This window comes from Gossypium hirsutum, chromosome A10 (assembly GCF_007990345.1).
Source record: "Gossypium hirsutum isolate 1008001.06 chromosome A10, Gossypium_hirsutum_v2.1, whole genome shotgun sequence".
Taxonomy (NCBI): Eukaryota; Viridiplantae; Streptophyta; class Magnoliopsida; order Malvales; family Malvaceae; genus Gossypium; species Gossypium hirsutum.
The window spans coordinates 86,340,368-86,366,980 of record NC_053433.1 but is presented as its reverse complement, the minus strand read 5'-3'; the positions used below and the strand labels follow the sequence as shown (position 1 = coordinate 86,366,980).

The window sequence follows — 26,613 nt, the reverse complement described above, 5'->3', positions numbered from 1 at the left end:
AACAAACGGCATCAGTATTGAAGCCCTGTGCAGGGAGATATCCAAGTCGTAATGCGCAAAGATCAGTGTAGTCGATCCCTGTAACATGGGAGACTTTGACTAATAAACTGTACTAATTGGCCTGACCAAAAATTCTAGAAAAAAATATGTAGATGGGCATATGATTCTTGTTTCAGGGAAAATTTACAGAACTGGATTTCGAGTTTCAGAACTCAAGATATGATTTTTAAAGCGACTAGTACGCAGATTGGCAGCTTGTCTGGGAAATTTTTTTTAAGTGGTTTGAAGTCTGTTAACACCTCGTGTTCGACTCCGGCGACGGCCTCGGGTTCGGGGTGTTACAGAAGTCTTTTAAGTATTTTCTGTGTTGAAGAGGTTGGCATGATGGTAGGAGTTGGTTGTGTTGAAGGAGTTGGTGGTGATGATGCAGATGCTTCGAATGCAACAATTTGAGAATGAGCTGGTAGAGCAGGAGCTGCTGAAGGTACTCCAGCTAGTGAAGGTATACTCTGCAAATTAAACATATTAGTAGTTCTCAAATTAAACATGTTTTGTATTAAAATTCTTATAAGTTAATAACACTAACAGTAGTTGATGTTTGATAGCTTCTGGAGTTGTGTTCAACCATGGAACAATTGTGGCATTTTATCTTCGTCCCATTTCTAAACAATTTACTTCTACTCATCTCTCCCTCTTCTCTGACTCTATTTTTTTTTCTCCCGGGCATTATCCTTGGAATAGGAGGGTCAATTGGTTCCATATCGGTTTTCAACCAGAATTTCTCACTTAGGATAGCAGGCAATACAAAGCCATACAATTTTTCATAAACATATTTTTTAAACCCCTTATAAACAAAATCCGAAATATCAACTTTTTTCCACAAAGTTGTTGCAACAGCATGTGGACATAGGATGCTAGTAAGATCCCATCTCCTACAACTACATGACTACTGAAATAAGTCAACAACTACAACATCACCAAAGTTGGCCACTTCAAACCTTTCTGTTCCATTCCATTTAACATGACAGTATGAGCTCATTTAGATACTCTTGTGTAACTTCTTACATCTCTTATGATAGAATTGATCATTCTAGTTTTTAATTTTGGCCAAATTCTTTACAATCCTACCCATTAAATACTATTTGATTTCTTCTAACATGGAAATTATAAATATTGACCTAGCTCCTAAAATTGTTGCATTAAATAACTTGGCAAAATTGTTGTCAGTTGCATTACATATGAACCTACCAAAAAAAAAGGGCATTTGACCATTGCTCAAGGTCAATCCCAAGTAGACTTACCTTGACACTATGTTTGATACGGTCAATCTTTTCAATGTGCTCTTCAAAATCAGTAGTTATGTATGATTTGTAAGCTTTCCAAAATGCTTGTTGCAGTCTCTTCCAGAATTTTCTTTCTTCCAATTGGCATATAGATGCCTTGTATAGACTTTGTGCTCATCACTTGGCAACAACTTAGAAATCTCTTCCATTAATCTCTAAATGCAAATAATAATAATAATAATAATATTAGATGGCTGGTTTAATAAAGTAAGCATAATATCAAAAAATTATTTAAGTAAACATATATTATGTTTGTCAGTCATAAAAGTGAGTCCAGAACCATCACCAATTACTAAATTTGAAATAAGATTATTAAGAAACCATCTACATGTTTCTCTGCTTTCATTCTCCACAACTGCTCATGAGATAGGGTATATTTGGTCATTACCATCTCTCCCCATAGCACACAAAAGTTCCCTCTTGAACTTCCCTTCAAAAAGCATCCATCCAGATAAATAAAGAGTCTACAACACTCTAGAAACATTTTTCTCAAAGCACTAAACCCTACATAAAATCTCTTAAACTTGAGAACTTCAGGAGGGGCTAGTCTTTCCACCATCACCTCTATATTGCCATCCAGATTTGCTTTTCTAAGTGTATTTGCATAGTTTCATAGTCTATTAAACTCATAGCAAACCCTTCCATTTATTTCCTTCAGTGCCTGTTTCCTAGCTCTGCTGCATGTACCACTGCTTAGTTCAACTTTCAACTCTTCCTTGGCTAGTTTCTGCATATCAATTAACTTCAGCTTTGGAATCAGTCTAATCTTACTTAAGAAATGCTCCCCAACAAACTTGTAAGATGCCCTTTTGTTCTTAAAAGTAATAAAACATTTGTGGGTTTATTTGAAGGTTTTTTTATCTTGTAACACCCATCACTATTATCTACACCGATATATATTCTAAATGGACATCCATCTACCCTACATTTAGCCCTAGTCCTACCCTTCTCATTCCTAAGATAAACAATATCAAACCTTTTTTTTACTGCATACTTTATTGATGCAGTCTTAAATTCCTCTAGTCCCCTAAACACCATACCAAACTCCAAATGTGGTATTGGGTTATTAGGATCGAAACCTACATGTCTTCTTCTCCTACAAACAACCTCACCATTTGAATCACTATCATAAGACCCCATATCCGATGAATTAACGTATTCAACTCCCCCATCTGATGAAACCTCACCATTTTTCTCTCCCCTTTCACTACTTTCACCTACCTTTGCTCATTCTCTCTCTTTTTTTTCCTTTATATTTCTATACCAAGCCTTTATATTTCTAACCTCTTCACCCTCATCCTCAGATTATGCCCCTAAAACCCCTTCACTGCCTAATGAGTTGTTTGTATCACTAACCCTACTACTTTCAGTACTTTCCCCACCTTCAACACATGCATCAATACTCCCACTGAAGTTCGGTCCCACATTAGATTCCCCACCTAACTCTATAAATGTTTCCCCAATCCCATCATTAACTCTCTCCTTACAATTTAATTCTTTATTACAATTTTGTTCCCCAACCCTAACACCACTATTTACATCATTTTCCCTACTGCCTAGCAACAACATGGTATCATCAATAACATCAGGTGTGTCTACCTCTTTTTCAATATATACATGTATCGACTCTTTGTCTAATATGGTTAATTATTGCTATGAATGATAAAATATCATAGCAAACACACAGTCCCTTGTTAAAATCTACCTACCTTCACAATATACAAAGTTTCTCATAACTTTATACCCAGTTTCCACTACCATCTCACATATGTGTAATAACACAAAAAATCAGGGTCAAAATCCCATTGCAGTACTTCCCCTCCAACATAGGATGCACATAGGTTTGTAACAAAAGTTCCACCCAAATGCATATGCACCATACATTTATCCCAATACATTATAACAAACTACACATGCATAATATAAACTATAATATACATACATGATATACATACAAATTTTTAACAGTACTAAACATAACATACATACATACATACATCCATCCATCCATACATACATACGTACATACATACATACATACATACATACATACATACATACATACATACATATATACATGCATACATACATACATACATAAACATTAATAAACAGTCATACAAATAATAGTAATATACCACATAATATACATACATTAAACATGACATACAAAATATACAAACATAACATTAAACATAACATACATGCATAACAATACATAACATACATACATAAACAATGAAGAAACATACATAACAGACATACTTTTCACCCTCCATCTCTTAAACGCTTGAAGAAAATTCCCGTCACTCACGAATGCCAACAAAAACAAAAAATAAAAGTCAAATAGAATACGAATTAAATATTGGAAGTCAGATATAATGCGTACAAAAAGAATCAGTTTGTGAGAATGAGTCTAGATAGAAGTGCTTAATTTTCAAAACTAAAAATAAAAACAAAAACCCCATCGAAAATGAAAAAAGCTTTGTCTGCTAAGAATATGGCAATCTTAATTCGATGATGAAAAATAACCCACAAAAATAGAGTGAAATACCTGTAATCGATGGTTGAAATATGACAATCTTGATTTGAATACTACAACAAATAGTTGGGTAATCAAAATGGATAACTAGCCTATGATGAAACAAGGGTTTTTTTCTAGACAGGTGGGTGGGAAATCGAAAGGGTATCTGAGATTGTGGAAGGTTTCAAACAAATTGAATCGAAATGGTTTCTCAAATGAAGAATCAATGTTAAATATGGGATTGTTAATAATTATTATCTGGCTTTTGATCTTCAACAGAAAAACCTAATAGTTTTCTTTCAAATGAAGAATCGTTCAGATGAAAAATCGACAGATTTTTTCCCAAACGATTCAAAGCCCGATGCTAAAATTTTAATTCTTTCTTATTTTTTCAAATTTTAATTAATGTTGTCTTTAATTTTTTTCAAAGTGGTCGGGCCAACAGATGAAAAAAAAAGGGTCAAATAGGGTTCCCAGATTACGACATGTGGCGACCACGATTGGCCAGCGCTGCTACATCAGGAAAAGTTAAATGGCGTTAGGCTCAGGTACTAAACCAGTGGGCGAAAAAAAGTTTGGGTACCAATCTGGGATAAAAAAAACTATAGGTACCAATCTGAGAGAAGTGAACAAGTTCAAGTACCAATCTTATATTTTTCCCTTGGTTTTATTGTTTTCTTGACGCATATGTGGGTGGTTAAGTGGTAAGGATGCTTAAAGCATCAAGGTGTGGGTTTGATTCCCATTAGGAGCTTATTTTCCTCTATGTCATTTTTGAATCCTAGATGCAAAACTATCGGGTAAGCAAGTAAGGAAGATTTATTAATATACGTAGCTAGAGTTTCAGCACAATTTTTTTTCTTTTGCTCTTTTGCCTGGAATCTGGAATGGGACGGGGATTAAAAGAGAACTGTGAAAAACAAATTGAATAAAGAAAGTAAAAGAACAAGAAAAATAGGAGAGCAAAGAGAAGTTTGTATTTTTCTCTTAACCAATAGGATGTTTATAATATTTTTCCATAATCTATATTTATAAATATAAGAAATACACATAGCATGAAACTCTACCTCTAATAAATATTAGAATCCTAATGTATATCAAATTTATTTTGATTTTTATGGATATCCACTTAATAATAAAATATTTATAATAGAATTAAAATTTTATATATCAAATTATATATATATATGATACCTTAAATATAATCAATATATAAAAGTTTATATTTATAATTTTGTAGAAATTCATGATGAAGGAAATGTGAAAGGAAAAACGAGATTGTAGTCAATTTCATCCACACTATATAAATAAGAAATTCCACAAATTTATTATTACAACTTTAGAGGACACCTAATGGGCACACGTTTGGTCAACCCCTCCACAATACACTTGTGCACATATTGGGACGTTATGCTTATTATACTATTATTATAAAAGAATAATTTGAAAAATACAAAAGATAAAAGTGTAAAAAATTGGTGGTGGGACGATGGGACTCTTTTGATAAAGCTTTACAATATGGAACGAAATGAAAAGGAAAGGGAAGGTTGTAATTTTGTCAACTCTTCACTCGATTTATTAATTTTATGAATACTCATACTCTTAAATTAAAAAAATATACATTTAACATATTTTTATACAATATTAAGAATAGAATAAAATAATATATTTTAAATATGTATCAAATTAGTGTTTAATAAGAATTTTAATCACCCTTCCATTCAAATCAAGACTATATTTAAATACATTTGAATTTTATTATTATTATTATAGTAACAAAACTAACTAAATTAAAAATTAATCGTCACTTTTTAATCGAATTAAAATAAATAAAAGGGGGTGGATTTATTTTTTTAATTTTAAAAAATATTTATTGACATAAATTATCAAATCTATTTCTAATTTTCTATTATTTTATTAAATTAATAAATTTTCTCTAATAAGGATGGAAATAAGTAATTGCAATGGATTATTTTTGTATTTATCTTAGAATTTGCTCAGAAAGTTTATAACTGTAAAAAATATATTGATTTACCAGTTTATTATGTATGATATAGAAAAGAAATTCAAAATCTCTACCTATCATCTAACTTAGATAGAAAACATATATCTGCATTTATTTTATTTTAATTTCATGAGGTTTCAAGCCATGTATCTAAAGACTAATGAATTATTTAAGATTTGATCATCATGATAAGTATATTGTGCTGGCATGCCTCTCTGGACCACTTATATGAAAGTCAACCATTGCAATATCATCCACCTACTTTAATAAATTTTCATCCTATTCAAGTCTAATTGTTTCCTGATAATTATGGTTAATAGTTACAAAAAGTAATTTACCAGTTATATTTTTTTTTCTCTCTTTAATTATCAATTTAACCTATATGTGGTGGCATCATTAATAAAAGCATCTATGACAAAGCTAATGTCCCTACTCAGTACTGCCTAATCAAAAGTACTGATTTCTGGTTTTAAGTTTAAAGAAACCCATATTCTCTGAGTCCTAATTTTTTTAAATCATATTTAAAAAAAAAAGTAATTAGAAGATTGGCCATTTCTATTATGATGGAAAAATAAAATAATCCTACATACTTTTATTTTATCATCATCTAATTTGATAATAATATTAAACTAAAAAACTTTAATTCTACCCCAATTTTTAAAATTTTTTAAATTTAATTTTTATACTTTTAATTCTAAAATTTTAATAGTTTTATTGGTTTGATTTAAAAATTAAAATTCAATCAATATCCTTAAAACAATATTAATGAATTTTTTAAAATTTAAATATTTGTGATTCTAATATTCAAATATTTAACTTAAAAATTTAAATTTAATTATCAATATTATTAATTAAACTTTATTATTTATTTTTGACAAATAGATAAATTAAACTATTGAACTAAATATCAAAATTTTTAAAAAGTATAGACATTGAAAGCAACCAATAAAAAAAAATTGGTCATCTCAACCTTGTATTGCATAATATTAAGAAGATTCAATGATCGGTTTTCTGAAAATAAAGAGCTTTTTTTTCTAAATTTAAATTTTATATCATATCATATTTTAAAATATTTAATATATCGTGAATATATAAATTTTATAAATCATTGATAGATAATAAAATGATATTTTATCATTCAACAAAATAAAAAAATAGTGAAAGACATGTAATAAACACTAATAAATTTATTTAAACATAATTAAATAATAATTAATTATAAATAAATATCAAAACCCTAAATTCAAATCTTAAATATGAGAGTTATTAATATTTATTTATAATAATTATGATTATTATTGAATCATGTTTGAATAAAATTATTAGTATTTATTTACAAGTTTTACATATTCTTATTTACTTTAATGATGATATGTCATGTTATTATTTATTGATAGTGTATGAGACTTATGCACTGACAATACATCAAATATTATTTAAATATAAATTATATTACAAGGTCTTTAAAAATAACTTTAAATGGCATATTTAAAACTATGAAAAGTAGATATTGTATTTATTTAACACATTGACATTTATGTATTAAACTAATATAGGACCTCTAATTTGAATAAAAACTATTATTTATGATGATAAATGTTATAAACAATTTATTTTAATTATTAACCGATATTAGAACTATACAAAATTCTTATCAAATTCGTTGATAATTTTATGATAATATTTATAGAAAAAACATTACACGAGATTAAATACTAAACAACATTGAAAAAAAAAGGTAATACTTTTTTTTTGAAATTGGTAATAGATATTTTTAATTATAAAAATGCAATACGCATTTTTTATTATAAAAATGTAAGACATACTTTTTAAACATTAAATAAATTTAAATATTTTAACAAATAAATTATTTTAAAATACTAACTTTTTTTAATTTTAAAATATGTTAATGTTTGATTTTGAATATTAAAGAAATAATATTTTAATTATTATAAAAATATTGAAATATTTTAAATTTAAATATTTAAAATTGTTATATTCTGTCTTTCTTGTTTATAGTCTTATTTATACTTAATGTTTAATTTGTACATTTAAATTTGTATTAAAAGGTAAATTTTTAATTAAAAATATTTTGTTGAATAAAATTAATATATATTTTTGACATAATTAATATATATAATTTACACATTCTTAACTTATACAATTATTATTTATCTTTTAATTTTTTAATATATTTAAATTTTGTACTAATTTTTTAGCAAATAAATATAATTATATTAATACATGGACAAATAAAGCAGCTAGTATATTATATATGGACATATTTAGCTTATAAATAGGTTATTTTTTCATCCTAGAAAAATAACTCATTACACATTTAGGTATTAGTTTTTACAAATTTTTAAAGAATTTTATGTTTACGTTTTGAGTGTTCTTATTTCAGGTTTCGAGGTTTAGTTTTATCTCAATCTTTTGTACTCTTCGTTTTTGTTGTTTTAGTGAAATTATTTTTTCCTATGGTTTTTTATCTTTTTCAAAAGGGTTTTTCCACGTAAAATATTTGTGTTCGATCTTTTCAATTTCTTCATTATTTTACTTGTTCATTACTTACCCGGATTTATCCCCAACAAACTAGTATCAAGAGCTAGCTCGATTTCCTCAATTAACCCGTTCAGATATGGCAGCAACAAGGTTTGATAATGATAAGTTCAATGGCATCACAAATTTTAATCTGTGGCAAGTTCGGATGACAACAATTTTGATTCAAGACAATCTTGAAAAGGTCCATACAAAGAAGAAGCCTGCAGACATGGATAAATCAAAATGGGATAGATTAGATAAAATAAGTTTTATCCACAATTCAATTACGTCTAACAAATAGATGTGTTGCGGGAGGTTTTGATGGAGAAAATGACATTCACCTTATAGAAAAGGTTAGAAATCCTTTACATGACAAAGTTTCTAGCTAACCGATTAATGCTAAAATGGCAGTTATACATGTTCTGCATGAACGAAGGTGAGCACCTTAGAGATCACATTAGTCAATTTATTACTCTTTTGAATGATTTAAAGAAAGTTGAGGTTCGAATTAATGGTGAATATTAGACTATGTTATTATTGTGCTCTTCACCCCCTTCATACAACTCTTTCAGAAAAACCCTTATTTATGACAAAGATAATCTCTCATTCGAGGATGTGAAAGGTTATTTGTTGAGTAAAGACAAACTCGACAATGAGTTTGGTCCGAATAGCAATTCATATAGGCAAGCCTCAGTTTTGGTAGCATCAAGAAAGCGAGACAAGAAATGTTGTTATTGTAAAAATTTAGGTCACATCAAGGTAGATTGTTACGAATTACGAAATAAAAGGGTTGCTGAGAGCAATGAGGAAAATTTAACTGCTACTAATATGGTCAATGACAAGGGTGATGAATTCTTGTTAGTGTTGTCACGCCTTGAATAATTTAACTTTGTTTCTGTGAATTTTGACATAAATGAGTATCTACTTCACTGGTTAAGTGATTTGAGTGTGTGCTTGAGGTCTTAGGTTCAAGTCCCACTCTGTGCAGAATTCTATTATTTTGATTCTAACATTATCTTTGGTGGGTTGGGTTATATTTTATTTTTAGTAAACTCATATCAAAATAAGCTTGCTGGTTCGAGTGGTAAGGTATTAACTTACCCTGTGGTCTCGTGTTCAAATTCCCGTGAGTGTGGATAATATTTTTTCGGTTGTCTGAGTGAGACTTTGGGTAGACTTAGAATTCTGTGGTGGTTGGATGTGGTTAATAGGTAGGATTTTGGGGGGATAAGGTTGTTAGTGGATGGAGTGCGGAGTTAACAAAATTAATCTTAATTTCTCTCTTTTCCTAAATATCTTCTGACGTTAATTTTGTTTTCCTCCTCTATCTGATGTTTTTCCTCTTTTCCCCTTCTCTGTATTTTTTGATTTTGTCATTTCTCCTTCAATTTTGTTCACCTCTTTTGTATTCTCCTCGTTGCAATCAAGAATTTTGGTGTTTTACTTGCAATTGGGTAAGTAGGGATTTCACTTGTCTATAGGTTTAGATTTCTGTAAGCTGTTGGATTTATTCTTTCCGTTTGAATTTTTAAAGGGGTGAGAAGTAAGGGAGATTGATTCTCTATGAATGTATTGCGCAGGAGTAGTTGGTGAACCTGCGGATTTAGCTCCAACAGCATAAATCGCAATTTGGGTTGTTCTTATCAGCGGTAAGTGTGTTTGCGCGATTTAGTTTTGCGTTGTTAAATTCATGATTGGTTGTTACTTAGTTGTGGTAAAGTTTTTTTAGGTTTTGGTATTCTCGGGATTGCTATAGCATCAAAAATAAACCAAATGTGTAACGATAATACAAGAAATCGAGGTTCGACGAAAGCCAAAAAAGGGGACAGTCGACTCCACACTGGTGTGTAGTCGGCCATGTGCGACACACGACCGTGTGACTATCGAAGGTGAGGTCGTGTGACGGCGATTGTGTGGTCCTGTGGGTCATACAGGCTGGGCCAGATTGGGCGTGTGAGCCTACACGGGCAAACTACACGAACGTGTGGATTTTGGCCAGGCCATGTAGGCCACATGGGCAAGGCCAATTTGGGCGTGTGGGCAAGCCACACTGGCATGTGGGCCCGAAATTTTAAAATTTTCCCTAGGATTGCACGGGTCATTTGATCGACTGTGGGCCTGCCGTAGGGTTGGTAAGGGCTAATCAAACCCTTATTCATGTGACCTGATATTCTGATAGTCTGATCTAAATAGGAAACTAATATGTATGTCTGACTGTACTGTTTAAGTATGTACGTTACGAGCATGTTAAACATGTTAAATCTATTATTTCTATATATGAATTCTCAATCTATGCTTGGGGTGTGATTTGTATATGCAGAGAAAGTGATTTGTACGGTGACCTTTCGCCTATATTCTAGAAGCTTGACTACATATTATTTTGTTATGTGTCGCATCAACACTATATGGTGTGTAAGGATTGGTGGGTGTTTTTAATCCCACATGATGTGATGGGATGGTCGAAGATGGTGTGTAGAGGATGGGAGTAGGATTCTATACATCTGTTATGTTTATCTATATCTGTTAAAGACTTAGGTCCAAATCTGTATCTGCCTGCATATGAGATTCTGTGTATGTTGTATGATTATCTTTGTTGGGTTACACATTGAGTTTACGAAAGGTCACATTTTTTTGTCTGTTCTGTTCAGGTAACTCTCAAGCATAAGCAGGTCGGTACAACGGAGGCTCAACAGTGTTTACTTATTGAAAAACTGTTATTTTCTTATCCTTATTTATTGGTTTTACTTAATTTTTGGTTTTTGAGAAAGTTTTGTAATTTTTGGACTCTTTGGACTTTTGGGATTATTCATTTTGGATTTTTGGTTTGGTTGTGTTTATAATTTTTTAAAACTATGATGATTGAAAAGATTCCAGTTTTATACGAATAAATGTTTTTGAAAACACAAGTGTGGTTTTGATTTAAACGATTTTCAAACTTCTGCTGCGAGATATTTGGTTAACTTTGAAGGACAACATGTAATAGTTTTAGTAATGAATATATAAATAATTTATGAAGTATCATCAGTTTCAAAATCTTTCTTCGTAACACTCTCGAATTCGGTCATAACGTCTAGGCCAGGTTTAGAGTGTTACATTTAGTGGTATCAGAGTCAGGTTACAAAACTCAGGCTGTGAAATTTGGTTTCCAAAATTTTATTTGTAAAAGTACTATATTCTTTAAATAAAGATTGTTCCTTTTCAAGATAAGTATGTGGTTCACCGAGTCTCCAGCCCCGATCTTGTAAGTACATCTAGATTTAGAAAATACTGTAGATAGAATTCTCTAAAACTGTACTGAGTTAGTTAGGGACTAAAACCTCTGAAATATTTATGAATTTTTTATATTTGAAGTATTAGAAATCTGCTAATAAACACTGAAACTGATGCATAAACTTTTATAATGTAGATAAAATTGAAACTACGATGAGTGCATGTGGTACACAAAGTCGAGATACTCGTGGGCGCGGCGGGTGCCGTAGGGGCACTTGAGCTGAGTCCTTCTCTATGGGTAGTATGCCGAATCTGGATACGAATGAAAACCGATTTCACCTGCTACTAAGACTTGGTCTCAAAGCCGCTTAACTGAGGACGACGTACTATCTTAAGCCATGTTAAGAGTTTTGGAAAGGGTCGCTGGACCTCATTCTGGATTTGGGGGTTGTGGGTCGGTAACTGAATGACTCTAGTCCAATGGAGCTGAATTTTTTAGGGGCATCACTAGAGTCGTCCTTACTGTGGCCGAGTATTGGTTGGAGGCCACTGAGAGGATAATGAATAACATCGATTACACTCCTGACCAGAAATTGAATGGTGCAGTTTATTTACTTCGCGACAAGACATATCAGTGGTGGATACCAGTTGAAGAAGGTACTCAACCAGATTGTCTAATTTGAGATTATTTCAAGACTACCTTTTAGAAGAAGTATGTTGGTGTGAGCTATGTTGATACTCGTAGGCGTGAGTTCATGAATCTCACACAGGGTGATAGGACTGTGGCCGAGTATGGGCTAAAATTTTAAGACTGAGCCGCTGCACTCGAGGCATGATGGCATCCGAGTATGAAAAATGTGTCAGCTTTGAGGACAGCTTGAGGGACAGTCTGAGGGTATTGATAGCTCTGCAGAGGGACCAAGAGAGAGGCAAGAATAAGAAGGACTCGGAGCCCTCTAGTTCTATTCAGAAGCCTAAGAAACGAGCCAAACATGATGGGCCTTCTAGAGTAGGAGTTCCAGTTGCTCCTACTGGAGTTCAGTAGTGCAGCAATTGTGGTAGGCGCAATCTAGGCGAGTATTGGAGGAGATTAGTGGCTTATCTTCGATGTGGGTCATTAAAGCATTGGATTAAAGATTGTCTACATCGTGCTGATCAGATACAAGCTATAGGACTGGGTTTTGTTCAGTTTCAAAGGAAAGTACATCAGCCACTTAGGGGTTATAGACCGGCTAGGGGTGGTAATGGTATAAGTCAAGGACAGAGAGCACTGAGCAGAGGTGCTAATCAGACTGAGGCGAAGCAACCTATACTAGTTTATGTTACTCGATGCTGCGAAAACAGAGACACTCTTGATGTGATCACGGGTACGTTCTTTCTTTTTTATGCCATATATACTGCTTTGATAGACATAGGTTCCATACACTCCTATGTAGCTAGTACTGTTTCCAAAAACTTGGGGATTACTGTTGAGTGTACTTCAGGTGAGATTATTGTACTGAGTCCTCTAGGCCAATTTGTTTGGGTAAATAGACTTTATAAGAATGTTTTGTTAGAAGTACAAAAGGTTGTGTTACTGACAAATCTGATGGAGCTACCGTTTAGGGAGTTTGACTTCATTTTAGGCATGAACTGATTGGTAGAACACTGAGTTAGTTTAGACTGCGCAAATAAGATGGTCGTTTTGAGAATTGAGGATGATAAGGAAATTGTTGTGATTAACGAGCGTCGAGATTACCTGTCTAATGTGATCTCCATTCTAGTGGCTGAGAAATTGGTTTGGAAAAGGTGTGAGGCGTATTTAGCATACGTCGGTGTTTTAGTTTCTAGAGACTTTTCTATCGGAGATATTAGAACAGTGAGGAAATTTCCAAACGTTTTTCCTGAGGAGTTACCGGGTTTACCTCCAAATCAAGAAGTTGAGTTCGGTATTGAGTTTCTCCTAGGTACAGCTCTGATGTCCATCATTCCATACCGTATGGCACCGAAGAGCTTACAGAGTTTAAGGCTTAACTTCAAGAGCTTTTGGATCATGGTTTCATCTGTTCTAGTGCGTCTCCGTAGGGGGCACTGGTTCTATTTGTAAAGAAAAATGATAGTACTATGAGGATGTGCATCGACTATCTGTAACTGAATAAGTTGACTGTGAAGAACAAGTATCCACTTCTGATGATCAATGATCTGTTTGATCAGTTTCGAGGGGCTTCAGTATTCTCGAAAATATATCTTCATTCTGGGTATCATCAGCTTAGGGTTAAGGAAGCTGATATTTATAAGACAACTTTTAAGACTTGTTATGGGCACTACGAGTTTCTAGTTATGCCCTTTGGTTTGAAGAATGCTCTGGCTGTATTTATGGATCTGATAAACGGAGTTTTTCATCCGTATCTAGATTAGTTCATCGTAGTCTTCATCGATGATATTCTGGTGTACTCTAAGACTAAGGATGAGCATGATGAACATCTTAGTGTAGTGCTTCAGATACTCCGAAAGAAGCAGCTCTACGCTAAGTTGAACAAATATGAATTCTGGTTACGAGAAGTAACATTTCTAGGGTACGTGATTTCTACTAAGGGGATTCGAGTTGATTTTGAGAAGATTGAGGTTGTGCTTGATTGGAAACAGCCCAAGATTGTTTTTGAGATCTGTAGTTTTCTAGGACTTGCGGGTTACTATCGGAGGTTTGTTGAGGGGTTCTCACTGATTGCAGCTCCTCTGACTAAGCCTCTACACAAGAAGGTTCCTTCCGTCTAGACTGATACGCAACAACCAAGCTTCGATAAGCTCAAGTCTATTCTGACTTAGGCTCATGTTCTGATACAGATTGAATCTGGTAAGGAGTTTGTATTGTATAGTGATGCGTCACACGTCAGTTTGGGATGTGTATTAATGCTAGATGGTAAGGTAGTAGCTTATGCATCCCGACAACTTAAGTCACACGAGGGAAATTATCTAACGCATGATCTCGAGTTGGCTGCCATGGTTTTTGCGTTAAAAATCTGGAGGCACTATCTATATGGTGAGAGGTGTATCATCTGCACCGATCACAAGAGTCTCAAGTACCTCTTTACTCAAAAGAAGTTAAATCTTAGGCAGCGTCGATGTATTGAACTGCTCAAGGATTATGACTGCATGATAAATATCATCCAAGTAAGGCCAATGTGGTGGCCAATGCTCTCAGTCGAAGAGCAATGTTTGATTTGAGGGCGATGTTTGCTCATCTAAGTTTGTTTGATGATGGGGGTTTGTTAGCCGAGTTGCAAGTTAAGACGACTTGGATTGAATAGATTCAGGAAAAGCAATTAGGGGATAAGTCTCCGAGTCTGTGATTTCGTCAGGTTAATAGTGGCAATACATCTTATTTTGGACTGAATAAAGATAAAGTTCTATATTTTTGAGGATGGGTTTTTGTATCGAACGATTCTGAACTGAGACAGTCGATTCTGAGGGAAGTGCATAGTAGTCCTTATGCTATGCATCCGGTGGTAATAAGATGTATCAGGATCTCCGTGAACTGTACTGGTAGCCAGGTTTGAAATGTGAGGTAACTGATTCCATTTCTCGTTGTTTGACGTGCCAGCAAGTTAAGGCTAAGTACCAGTTGCTTTCGGGTTTGCTCCAACACGTTAAAATTCCCTTATGGAAATAGGAATGTATGGTGATGGACTTCGTTAGTGGGTTGCCTTTAACACCCACTAAGAAGGATTCTATATGGGTCATTGTGGATCGATTGACCAAGTTCGCCCATTTTTTTCCATTTCAGACAGACTACTCTTTGCAAAAGTTAGCAAAGCTCTACATTTTTAGATTGTAAGACTACACGGGATTCTGGTTTCAATAATATCTGATATGGATCCTCGTTTCACTTCTCAATTCTAGAAGAAACTTTACGAAGCTTTAGGTTTGAGATTGGACTTTAGTACTGTGTTTCATCCTCAGACAGATGGTCAATCTGATAGGGTGACTCAGATACTGGAGGATATGCTTTGGAGCTGTGTGATTGACTTTTGAGGTAGTTGATAGGATTTTCTGTTGATAGCTGAATTCGCTTACAATAATAGTTTCCAGTGTAGTATCCAGATAACATTTTACAATGCTCTGTATGGTTGTAAGTGTCGTACTCTACTATGTTAGACTAAGTTAAGTGAACGACGAGTTTTGGTCCTGAGTTGGTTTTCGAGACTAAAGATAAGGTTAGACTGATTCAGGATCGTGTAAAGGGGGCTTCTGATAGACAAAAGTCTTATGCGAATCTGAAAGAGGAGGGAATTGAGTACTCTGTGCGTGATTTCGTATTCCTTAAGGTATCTCCGTAGAAGAAAGTTCTATGGTTCAGTCGTAAGAGCAAGTTAAGCCCTAGGTTCATTAGGTTGTATTTGATTCTGAAGCATGTTGGACCGGTTGCTTATCAGTTAGAGTTACCTCTAGAGTTAAACCATATCCAAGATGTGTTTCATGTCTTGATGTTAAAGCGGTATTGGTCTGATCAATCTCACGTTGTCTTTGTTGAGGAGATCGAGATATTATGGTTTTGAGGGGAAAGTCCAATTCATTAATAAAGGTTCTATGGTGGAATCATAGCACTGAGGAAGCCACGTGGGAACCTGAGGACTTGATACATTAGCAGTATTCTCATCTATTCAAATCAGGTAAATTTCGAGGTCGAGATTTCTTTTAAAGGGTAGAGTTGTAACGCTCTGAATAATTTAACTTTGTTTCTGTGAGTTCTGACATAAATGAGTATCTGCTTCAGTGGTTAAGTATTTGAGTGTGCGCTTGAAGTCTTAGGTTCAAGTCCTACTCTTTGGAGAATTCTATTATTTTGATTCTAGCATTATTTTTGGTGGGTTGGGTTATATTTTATTTTTAGTAAACTCATATCAGAATGAGCTTGCTGGTTTGAATGGTAAGGTATTAGTTTACCCTGTGGTCTCATGTCTGAATCCCCATGAGTGTGGATGATATTTTTGTTTTGGTTGTCTGAGAGAGATTTTAGGTGGAGTTAGAAATCTGTGGTGGTTGGATGTGGTTAGTGGGTAGGATTTTGGGGGGATAAGGTTGTTAGTGGATGGAGTGGGGAGTTATAATGGTTTGTGACGTCAATTCTGTTTTGTGAATAATTCCGAGCTCCCACATGCCATCTGGTACTAAGTTAGAGGGTTACCTGAACAATCGAGAACAAATAGAAGGGTGAGCTATAATGGTTTGTGAATAACCCAAATAAAATGAAAATCAAACAAAACACAATATACAAATCAGTGTGACGTAAGGAATTGAAAACAATCATATAACCAGAGCAAAACAAAATAGAAGATCACGGAGATTTCTAGAACAATTGTATAACAGAATAGAGGATGTATGAGTATGCCAATATAGTATTCTTTAGAAAAATAAAATGCAGTTTTTTCAAAAAATATCCTACCCAACTCCGCTACACACCAAAGTAAAATTTCCTCTGAACTCATCCAACCAAAACGCACCAAATAAGTCACCCAAGGTTGCCCGACAATGATGACCCACCATCCTGGGTTGCCCGGAAACGATGGTGTATTACATTGCAGTTAAACTGCCAAATTAGATACAAATATGGTTAAGCCACTATGTCGTAGCCGAGTTGCCATAATAGGTATTGTGGATAACCCACCAGATAGTGTAGATCATTAAATTGCCAAAACTACCTCCTTTCACATTATCCCAAACCCCATGCAATGTCTTATGGAATGCAAATATAGAACCAGAGTGGTAAGCATGTAGATCATGCTATCATATAATAACAGAACCAAAAGGCATGGGAGTCCATGCTTTTTACTATAGATTTATTAAACCTCAATAGACCATATCGGATTTGTCATGAAATCACATGCATGGTTATAAATTAGAATCAATACCCAACAATTCAACATATTCAGGTATCGCACACTCTTAATCAACAGAATAACGAAGATGCGTACCATCAAACTTAGCAGAATACAGATTATACCTGGATAAATCGCATACCTTAAACAAGAGTACATTATGCACTAACAGATCATACTTACTTGGGTTAAAACATATCAGACATACCTATAGATAATAGGTTATTCATCATCAGATCATCAGATATCTAGTTTTATAGTCTAATTCAGATCATACGGACCCTACGGTAGGCTTGCGTTAGATTCGAATGACGAATCTTAGGGAAAAATTCTAATTTTTGGCCCACACGCCCGTATGGATTCACATGGCCTGGGTATCTGGCCCATGTGGTCCACATGGCCTAGCACACGCCTGTGTGACCTTCTTAACATCTCACATGGCCTAGCACACGCTCGTATGACCCAAAACCTAAAATATCTCTTACACGGCCTAGACACACGCCTGTGTCTCTAGCTTGTGTGACTCTATTTCCAAAATAGCAAGTTGCATGGCCCAACACACGACCGTGTGGCATCGACAACCATATTTTTTGATGTTCAAAAATCACAGAAAATTAGGTTTTCGTTACACACTCAATACAGAAAATTTTGAAACCTAAAACGACTACCAATTGTCCAAACAATGATTAATTTGCAACCAAGTCAAAACAACATCATCCCCAAAACTGAAATTTCGTCAAAGAACTTTCAACCCAAAAACTTCAAATTGAAACTTACCGAAAAACAAATTAAACCCAAAAGGAAAAGTCAAACCCTATACAGAACCAATTTAAAACGGAAAGACGATTTGAAAAGAAAGAATTCAAAACTAAGAGAAAGAAAATAGATGAACAGAAATAATAAATAATAAATAAAATAAAATAAAATGTAAAGAACCTATGATGTTTTTTAGGGAAGTTTAGTTAACTTAAAAGGAAATAAAACTACCTCTCAAGGCAGAGAAAAAGAAAAGAAAAACACATTTCCATTACTTTCATAGATATTCGAACACAAGATCAAATGGTATACAAAAGCTTAACCATTGAACCAGAAAACTCATTCTTGTCATCAATTGACCGAAAATAACTTATAACCTAAATTGCCCAAGATAGGGGTTTAATCAAATGGCAAAAATTCAAGAGGCAGGATTTGAACCCAAAACCTCACACTCATAAGCACAACACTTAACCACTGAACCAGAATAAATTGCTTGCAGACTTTTCAAAATCATAACTCAAAATTGAGAGACGATCACTCTTGGTTTCACTAACTCAATTTATTCTAACCTGATTTTTGGGATGTTATAGATTGGTTCACCCGGTAAGGTTAATGGTATTGGTACTGTTCAAATCAGGATGCATAACGAGACAATTAAGACACTATCAGATGTTAGGCATGTGCCTGACTTAAAGAAAAAATTCAGCTACTTGGGAATTTTGGACTCGAAGGGTTGTAGAATTTACATCGAGTCAAACATCATTGATGTATCCCGTGGGGTTCTTTTTTTGATGAAAGGTAAAAATATTGGCAGTCTTTATGCTCTAGAAGGATCAATGATGACCAATGAAATTGGATGTCCCTCGTCCGTTAAGGAGTCGAAGTCGACTCGTTTGAAGCTAAGGTAATTTGGTCATAGGAGGGAAAAAGGTATAACCATTTTGTATAAGGGATGTTCTCTTTTGGATGTATGTTTTGAAAAGATAGGGCATTGCATTCGTGGAAATCAGACTCGGGTCAGTTTTGATTTTGCAGTGCACAAGTCGAAGACTAGAAGTCTTTTAGCTTCTAAGCACAACTTCAACTCCGTTAATATCCTGCATAGTTCGAGATAAGTCCATAGTGGGCTTTGGCAAAGAAGGCATTATGAAAATACGAGTCAAGATGGAGATTTGTGAAGTTATACCTCGTATTTTTCGACTTTTCTTCTCCTAGTTAAACTCTATTTTTAGTTTATCTCTTAAACTCTGACTAGTATAGGTTATTTTAATATCAGTTTCTTACTTAAACTATGATTAGTATAGGATATTTTAATATTCTTTAACCTACAAATTTAACCTACAAATAGACCATTTTTTCACCCTAAAAAAATAACCTATTACACATTTAGGTATTATCTTTTACAAGCTTTTAGAAAATCTTGTGTTTACGTTTTGAGGATTATTATTTTGGGTTTTGGGGTTTAGTTTTATCTTAATATTTTGTACTCTTAATTTTGGCCATTTTAATGAAATCATTTTGAATCGTGATTCTTATCCTCTTCGGAAGGATTTTTCACGTAAAATATTTATTTTCAATCTTTTCAAATCCTTCGTTATTTTATTTTTTTTTCGTTGGTTTTTCAGGTTTATCCCCCAAAGAAACAATGATAATAACAATATAAGTTAATAAACAATATTATGTGAAAGCATAAAATTTTGATAAGTAGGTAGCTTACTTGATTGACCTATAATAATTTTATTATTACTAAAATATTCGGACCTAATTATTAAAAAAATATTTAACTTAAAAAATATTTAAAATATAATGTTATTTTCATTTTAAAATATATTTAAATTAGTTTTCTTTCCTTGGTATTAATTAAATTGTATTTGATTATTTTTATCAAAATTCCACATAAATTTTGTGATGATTCGTTAATAATTTGTTTAAGAAAGTAAAATTTAATAATATATTAGTTTAATTTTAAAAAACATAATAATTAATATTAGATTGAATTTAAATAAATAATATTGTGAAATTATTTTTAAAATATAAATATTGTAATAGAAAATTATGTGAAATTTTATTTTTATATATAGTTTCTAATTTAACATAGATTACTATTAAATTTAAATGTTTTGATCATTAAATAATTTATTGTAACATTGTTTATATTTTAAATATCTATTTCAATTTCAATAATGTATCTAATTTATAAAAATAGTGATAAATTTAAAATAACTGTTTTAAATAGTTTTAAATTAAAATATTGCATATAACTAAATTGAAAGGAATTATTATAAAAATATAGCTTATAAAGCACCATTAAAAATTATATAAAACATGACGGAGGGGTTTTGTTGCAATTTTCTCCTCCACTAATGTTTACATTCTTTCTTTGCTACTTGTCAAATTTTTATAATGTAAACAAATTTTTTTTATAGAATACTGTAAATACATTAAAAACTTCATAACCTTATTATATATGTATGATAACAATTTTTTTTTAAAAAATCAAACTTTTAAAAATAAATTTTCAAGTCATAATTAAATTAAAATCTTTAAAAACTTGATAAATACATATTTTTTAAGAAATAATTTCAGTTGTAAAATTGTTTTAAAATATTAAAATTTTTTATTGAAATTGTTAAAAATTTACAACATTTTCCAATAACGATAACATTAAAACTATTTAACAATACCAATAATTGTTTTAGGTTAAAAAAAATGTTTCTATAATTGCTTTAGATAATAATAAAAAGTTCTCTATTCGAAATAGTAATAAAAATGAAGTGTTTTGAGAAGTATGTTGACTAATTCATCATCTATTAAAATGATTTTATAGCATTTTGTTTTATATATAAATTTTATAAAAATCAAAACATTGCTTTTAAAAAAATTAAAATTAAAATTTATTTAAAAAACAAAATTAAAAAATAAAAAGCCTATATTAATTCACAATTTTAAAAATGAAATATAAATCATATAAGAAACAAATATATAATTACTGTGTACTTTAATAAATATGATGATATTTTTTTTTGTAATGATATTTTAATACTGTTTAGAAATTATTTTAATATCACATATATATATATTTGAGCGGCAATATTTCTCAAAATTTTATATTATCTATAAATTTGTTAAATATTTTTTTATACAGGATTATACTGTTTGAACCGGTGTAACATTGTTTAAATATAATAAATTTAAGCAATGCAAAAATGAGACTATTTTTATTTTTATTTTGTTACATCTGGTTTAATTATAATGTAAGCATTATTAAGGGTCATTAATTAGACTTTGTCAAATTGCGTCAGCTGAGCTGTGCTAAGAGGGCAGCGCACTGTACCAAATACAAACTGTCATCAAATCAGCTTCTCATCCTCTTTTTTTTTTTTTGTATTGTTTCAGTTTCGCCACCAACCCTTCATCGCCATACTTGTTTTCTTCTTCTTCTTCTTCTTCTGCAACTCTGTCTTTTGATCTTTCAGTTTATCTAAACCCCTAATTTATATTCTTGGGATAGGTTTCTCCACCACAAATGGTGATGTCAAAGCGTAGCCATAGGTTTTTCAAGTTTAGAAGTCTAGTTTCTTCCCGAAATCAAACTCCCACTTACCAAAATCTTCTCCGGTTTTAGAATCTTTGTTCATCCACTTAACTCAGGATTCGACACCATTTGCATAATCAAAAGCCTTTTTTTTGTTTTTTAATTTACTATATTGGCTGATTCCAAATATTCTCTCTTTTCCCCCTCTCTATCGATCCGAACCATTGTTTTTGGCTTTGGGTTCTTTTCTTTTTGCTCTAAAAATCTTCTTCGACAGTATCTCTAGACTTATATATATTATTGAATCTCGTGTTTCGCTTTCCAAAAGACTAAATGGTTTCCAAGAACTACTACGACTTCTCACATGCAGTTGTGGAAATGGCTTGGATTATGCTTAGCGTCGATTACTCAAGGCTCTTTTGGTTATTATTTGGTGTTTTCTCCTACGAAAATCATGAAGGAAAGCCTCGGATCATCTAGCACACCATAAATTTTCTTTGTTTTTTTCCACTCCCCGTTAATTCCATTTGCTGCCTTGTTCTTGAGTTATTCTATAATAGCTAGATAAAGTTTAGTATTTTTGTTCTCAATATATATATAGATATTAGAATAAGCCCCCGAGAGGTTTCGGACGGTACCTGATTTCTCAGACCATGTACCAAACACGTCTAGGGGGATGTGTTGATGGAGTTAAATCCCAGCATGGATACGTTGAAACCGATCCCTCTGGTCGGTACGGACGTGTAAGCTTTTCTTCATTCACTTTAAAATCCTTTTCTTCATTCACTTTAAAATCCTTTTTACCTTTTCATTGATGCATGAATTCCAATATCAAACTTTCAGTAGGAATAACTCTAATATCTTTTGCAATGATAATGGATAATTACATGCCATGTTGACTTTTCTTTTTGAGATGTGGGGTTTTGGTAATTCTTTGATGTTATGTTAGGATGAATAGTCGGAGATCTCAGAAATTTATTTGATACTGTATGTATATATAGTATGTGATTAAAGATGTTCTATAAGATTATTTATAAAATGGAACTTTGTTTGATCCATTCCTTTGGTCAACGGCCTTTCGATATGGTCGTATGGAGATTCTTTCAAATTTCCTGTAAAATCTGGGAAATAGGTTTTGATGATCATATCAAATATTTATATGCATTGTTTAAGCTTTAAAATGATTGAAACTGTGACTGTACATGGGAATTTTGTCTGCAGTTCAGAGAGATTCTTGGTAAAGGAGCTATGAAGACAGTGTATAGGGCATTCGATGAGGCCCTTGGAATGGAGGTGGCCTGGAATCAAGTGAAGCTTAACGATGTCTTCCGTTCACCGGAGGAATTGCAGCGTCTTTATTCCGAGGTCCACCTTCTCAAGAATCTTAAACACGATTCCATTATTCGATTCTACACATCTTGGGTTGATATCAATCGTAGAACTTTCAACTTCATCACTGAGATGTTCACATCTGGCACACTTCGAGAGTAATATAAGACTTTCCTATCTATTGAAAAAGTTACATTCCTGTTGTTTTAGGTGTAAACTTTTGCATGTTTGATGTAAATATAGGTATAGACAGAAATACCCGCGCATCGACATGCGAGCGGTTAAGAGCTGGGCTTGCCAAATTCTGCAGGGTCTAGCTTATCTACATGGCCATGATCCTCCGGTGATCCATAGAGATCTTAAGTGTGACAATATCTTTGTCAATGGCCACCTTGGACAGGTCAAGATCGGCGATCTTGGACTAGCTGCCATCCTTCGTGGCTCACAACATGCCCATAGTGTCATAGGTATGCTCTAAATTGCTATCATCTGCCTAAGTTTATATCTTTGTATGTTAATTTCTTCTAACTTGCACACGACACCAGGGACCCCTGAATTTATGGCACCAGAACTGTATGAAGAGGATTACAATGAGCTAGTAGATATATACTCCTTTGGAATGTGTGTATTAGAGATGCTTACCTCTGAATACCCGTATAGCGAGTGTTCCAATCCTGCTCAAATCTACAAGAAAGTGACTTCCGTGAGTTATATCCAGGTTCATTAATTCCAACAATCAACAGTTGAATTAATCTAAGACATGTCTGTTCTGTGTTCCTTCTTAACTCTCTAGGGAAAGTTGCCAGAGGCATTCTATAGGATTCAAGATGAGGAAGCCCGGAGGTTTATCGGAAAGTGCCTGGAGAACGTTTCCAAGAGGTTGCCTGCTCATGAACTCTTGCTTGATCCATTTTTGGCCTCTAATGAAGGGAATCTGCTGTCTGTCCCAAGAGTCCTGAGCCAAAAGCTAACTCAAAACGGCCCAGTTGCAGAGCTAGCGCCTTCTTTGCAGGCTGATCCGACAAGGAGTACTGATATGTCAATAACTGGCACAATGGATCCTGAAGATGACACAATTTTTCTCAAAGTACAGATTACAGACAAGGAAGGTACTTCTTAAGCTTCTTGTAATTATATTGGGGTACTATTGCATGGACGCTGGAGAAGTTCATCGATCCTAAGCGACTGAAATATTGAAAAATAGCCTTCTTCCTTTAAAACATGGATCAATTTCCATTAACAGCCTGCAAAATTTCATATTTAGTGTGCCTTCAACATTCTTAATCAATAATTTCCCTTCTTCCAGGTCAAGCTCGGAATATCTATTTTCCTTTTGACATAGTGAATGACACTGCAATTGATGTTGCCTTGGAGATGGTAAAAGAATTGGATATCAATGACTGGGAGCCATTGGAGATTGCTGATATGATAGAAGAGGAAATATCTTCTCTTGTCCCAACTTGGAAAGACTGGGGCTCCTCTCAAGTCTACCATCAGCACAGCTTTAAGTACGAAGATGAGGACGAAGATGATGCCCAAAATGAAATCTGCCACCCTTTCTATGCCACCTTCTCCCATTCTTCCTACGAAGCACAATTTTCTCACGGGAAAAGTGTGACTTCCAAGTGCAATTGGCCACAGGGTACATATAATCTTTGTTAGAAAATATTGCATGCATATATGTATCTAGGCTGTCCTACATTTGACAAGATTTGTTCATTTTTGCAGATTTATTCAGCAATGATGATGCAAGTTCCAGTTGCTCTATGAACTCCTTCCAGTACTCTACAATGAATTATGAAGACTTTGATTCGAGTCTACATCAAGGGGAGCACCCCTGCATTCCAAAGGGTCTTAAATCTACACGATTTTGTCCATCAGAGAGCATGACTGCTCACAGCTACGAACAGTGTGATGCACAACTTGATTCATGGAGGTCTTCTCACTTAAATGGCCATCGGAAGCTAACAAAGGTTCGTTCACTCGTGGACATACGCAGCAAATTGCTGCACCAAATGGTAATGGCAGAGATAAACAAGAGGCGCTTATTCAAGACCGTTGGAGCAGTGGAGAACATTGGATATCAAGAGCTGGGAGAAGTTTCAGGCAAGATATCTTGAATAAGTAGGAAACGGAAGGATTTGAAGATCATGTCGAAGATTTCATGGGAGATTTAGGTGGTAAAGGTCCCATTAATCTCTGTGTTAATATGCTTTTAGACTTTCAGTGGTGATGGTGTACAAAATCTGAGTCCTCAATCTGGTATAGTGTAATAACTAACGCAGGTTGCAGATATGTTGAAGACTATGAACCAAGTATTCCCTAAAACATCACCATATTTATGGATTGAGAAAACTTTATTGTTGTTGTAGTAGAACTACCATGCTTGTATGTATATGATGCGCCTGCAATCTGCATATGAATCTTTTACTGGATACATGAAATATACAGATTGCTTTCAACCTTGTTTTTGGCTACATAAATCACTTATAATTGCCTCTTTCTTTGCTCTAAAAAAAGGGTTCAAGCGATCACCTGAAGTGGTATTATGTCAATAGATTGATTTGATATCTGAATTTCAACATTTATAGCCTCTTCTTTTAGCCAAAACTACTACAATCTACTTTGTAAGAAAAAAGAGTAAGAAAAAAGAAGAAGCTAAAGGTGGAATTATCATTCAAGGTGGATGGTGGCATTAGGTACTTTCTCTTGATAAGATTCCAATTTCCAATACAATGTGATTTTAAGTGTGAATATTAATGTTTGTATATGTTAAATAATAATAATAATAATTAAATGGTGTGAAAGTTTGATGGTAAATTTCAAAATTATCTCCACTAAATAAAGGTTTAAATGCAAAATTGGTTCTTGAATTATGCTATTTTTACTACTTCGATGCTTAAATTTTATTTTTTTTCAAAAGTGGTACTTGAATTATTTAATTTCGACTTTGAACAAAAAAAATTTGTTTTAATTTACCCTAAACATTATATACTTTTTGGTAAAGTAAGACGAAATTGATTATGATAGTTTAGGTACTATTTTTTACAACAAAAAACTTTAAGTACTTAAATGAGAAAATTGATATAATTTAGGGGCCAACTTTGTAATAAAACTTCAAAAAATAATTTTTTTTAAAATTTTGCAGTTATATTTTTTATTAACAAAATCTAATTTATTATTAACAAGCATGTAATTTGAAATATTGATAGTAATATAATACTTATTTATTTTCAATAAAAAATTGATATATTTATTTAGTTAAATTTAAAATATTTAAAATATATTTAAATTAAAATTTGATTCTATCGCATTTAAAATTAAATAGTAATCTTAATGATTTTGTAGTTGAAAAGAGTACATATAAAAACAATGAAAATAAATAAATAATAATAAAAAGGAGACATTTGTCATTGTACCACATGGCTATGAAAAGGGTATGAAATTAAAGCTCGGTGATGAGATTATCTTCGTTGAGGTTAAAAATAACGGTGATGATGAAATTAACCACTATA

At 33.0% G+C, this 26,613-nt stretch overlaps 1 protein-coding gene across 1 annotated transcript; it reads left to right on the top strand.

Annotated features, from left to right (window-relative positions):
* The first annotated feature begins 21,524 nt into the window (after positions 1–21,524).
* LOC107896751 (probable serine/threonine-protein kinase WNK5) lies at positions 21,525–25,560 on the top strand. The gene is made up of 7 exons (XM_016822015.2): positions 21,525–22,512; positions 22,991–23,256; positions 23,342–23,565; positions 23,644–23,801; positions 23,892–24,207; positions 24,405–24,740; positions 24,827–25,560. The coding sequence occupies exons 1-7, from the start codon at positions 22,423–22,425 to the stop codon at positions 25,216–25,218; spliced, it is 1,782 nt and encodes a 593-aa protein (XP_016677504.2). The 5' UTR covers positions 21,525–22,422; the 3' UTR covers positions 25,219–25,560.
* The last annotated feature ends 1,053 nt before the right edge of the window (positions 25,561–26,613 follow it).

Excerpts from the sequence above, each read along its gene's own strand:
- LOC107896751 (XM_016822015.2), top strand. The coding sequence starts at position 22,423 with ATGTACCAAACACGTCTAGGGGGATGTGTTGATGGAGTTAAATCCCAG. Across the intron at positions 22,513-22,990 it reads CCTCTGGTCGGTACGGACGT|TTCAGAGAGATTCTTGGTAA; the intron begins GTAAGCTTTTCT and ends TTTTGTCTGCAG. Across the intron at positions 24,208-24,404 it reads ACAGATTACAGACAAGGAAG|GTCAAGCTCGGAATATCTAT; the intron begins GTACTTCTTAAG and ends CCCTTCTTCCAG.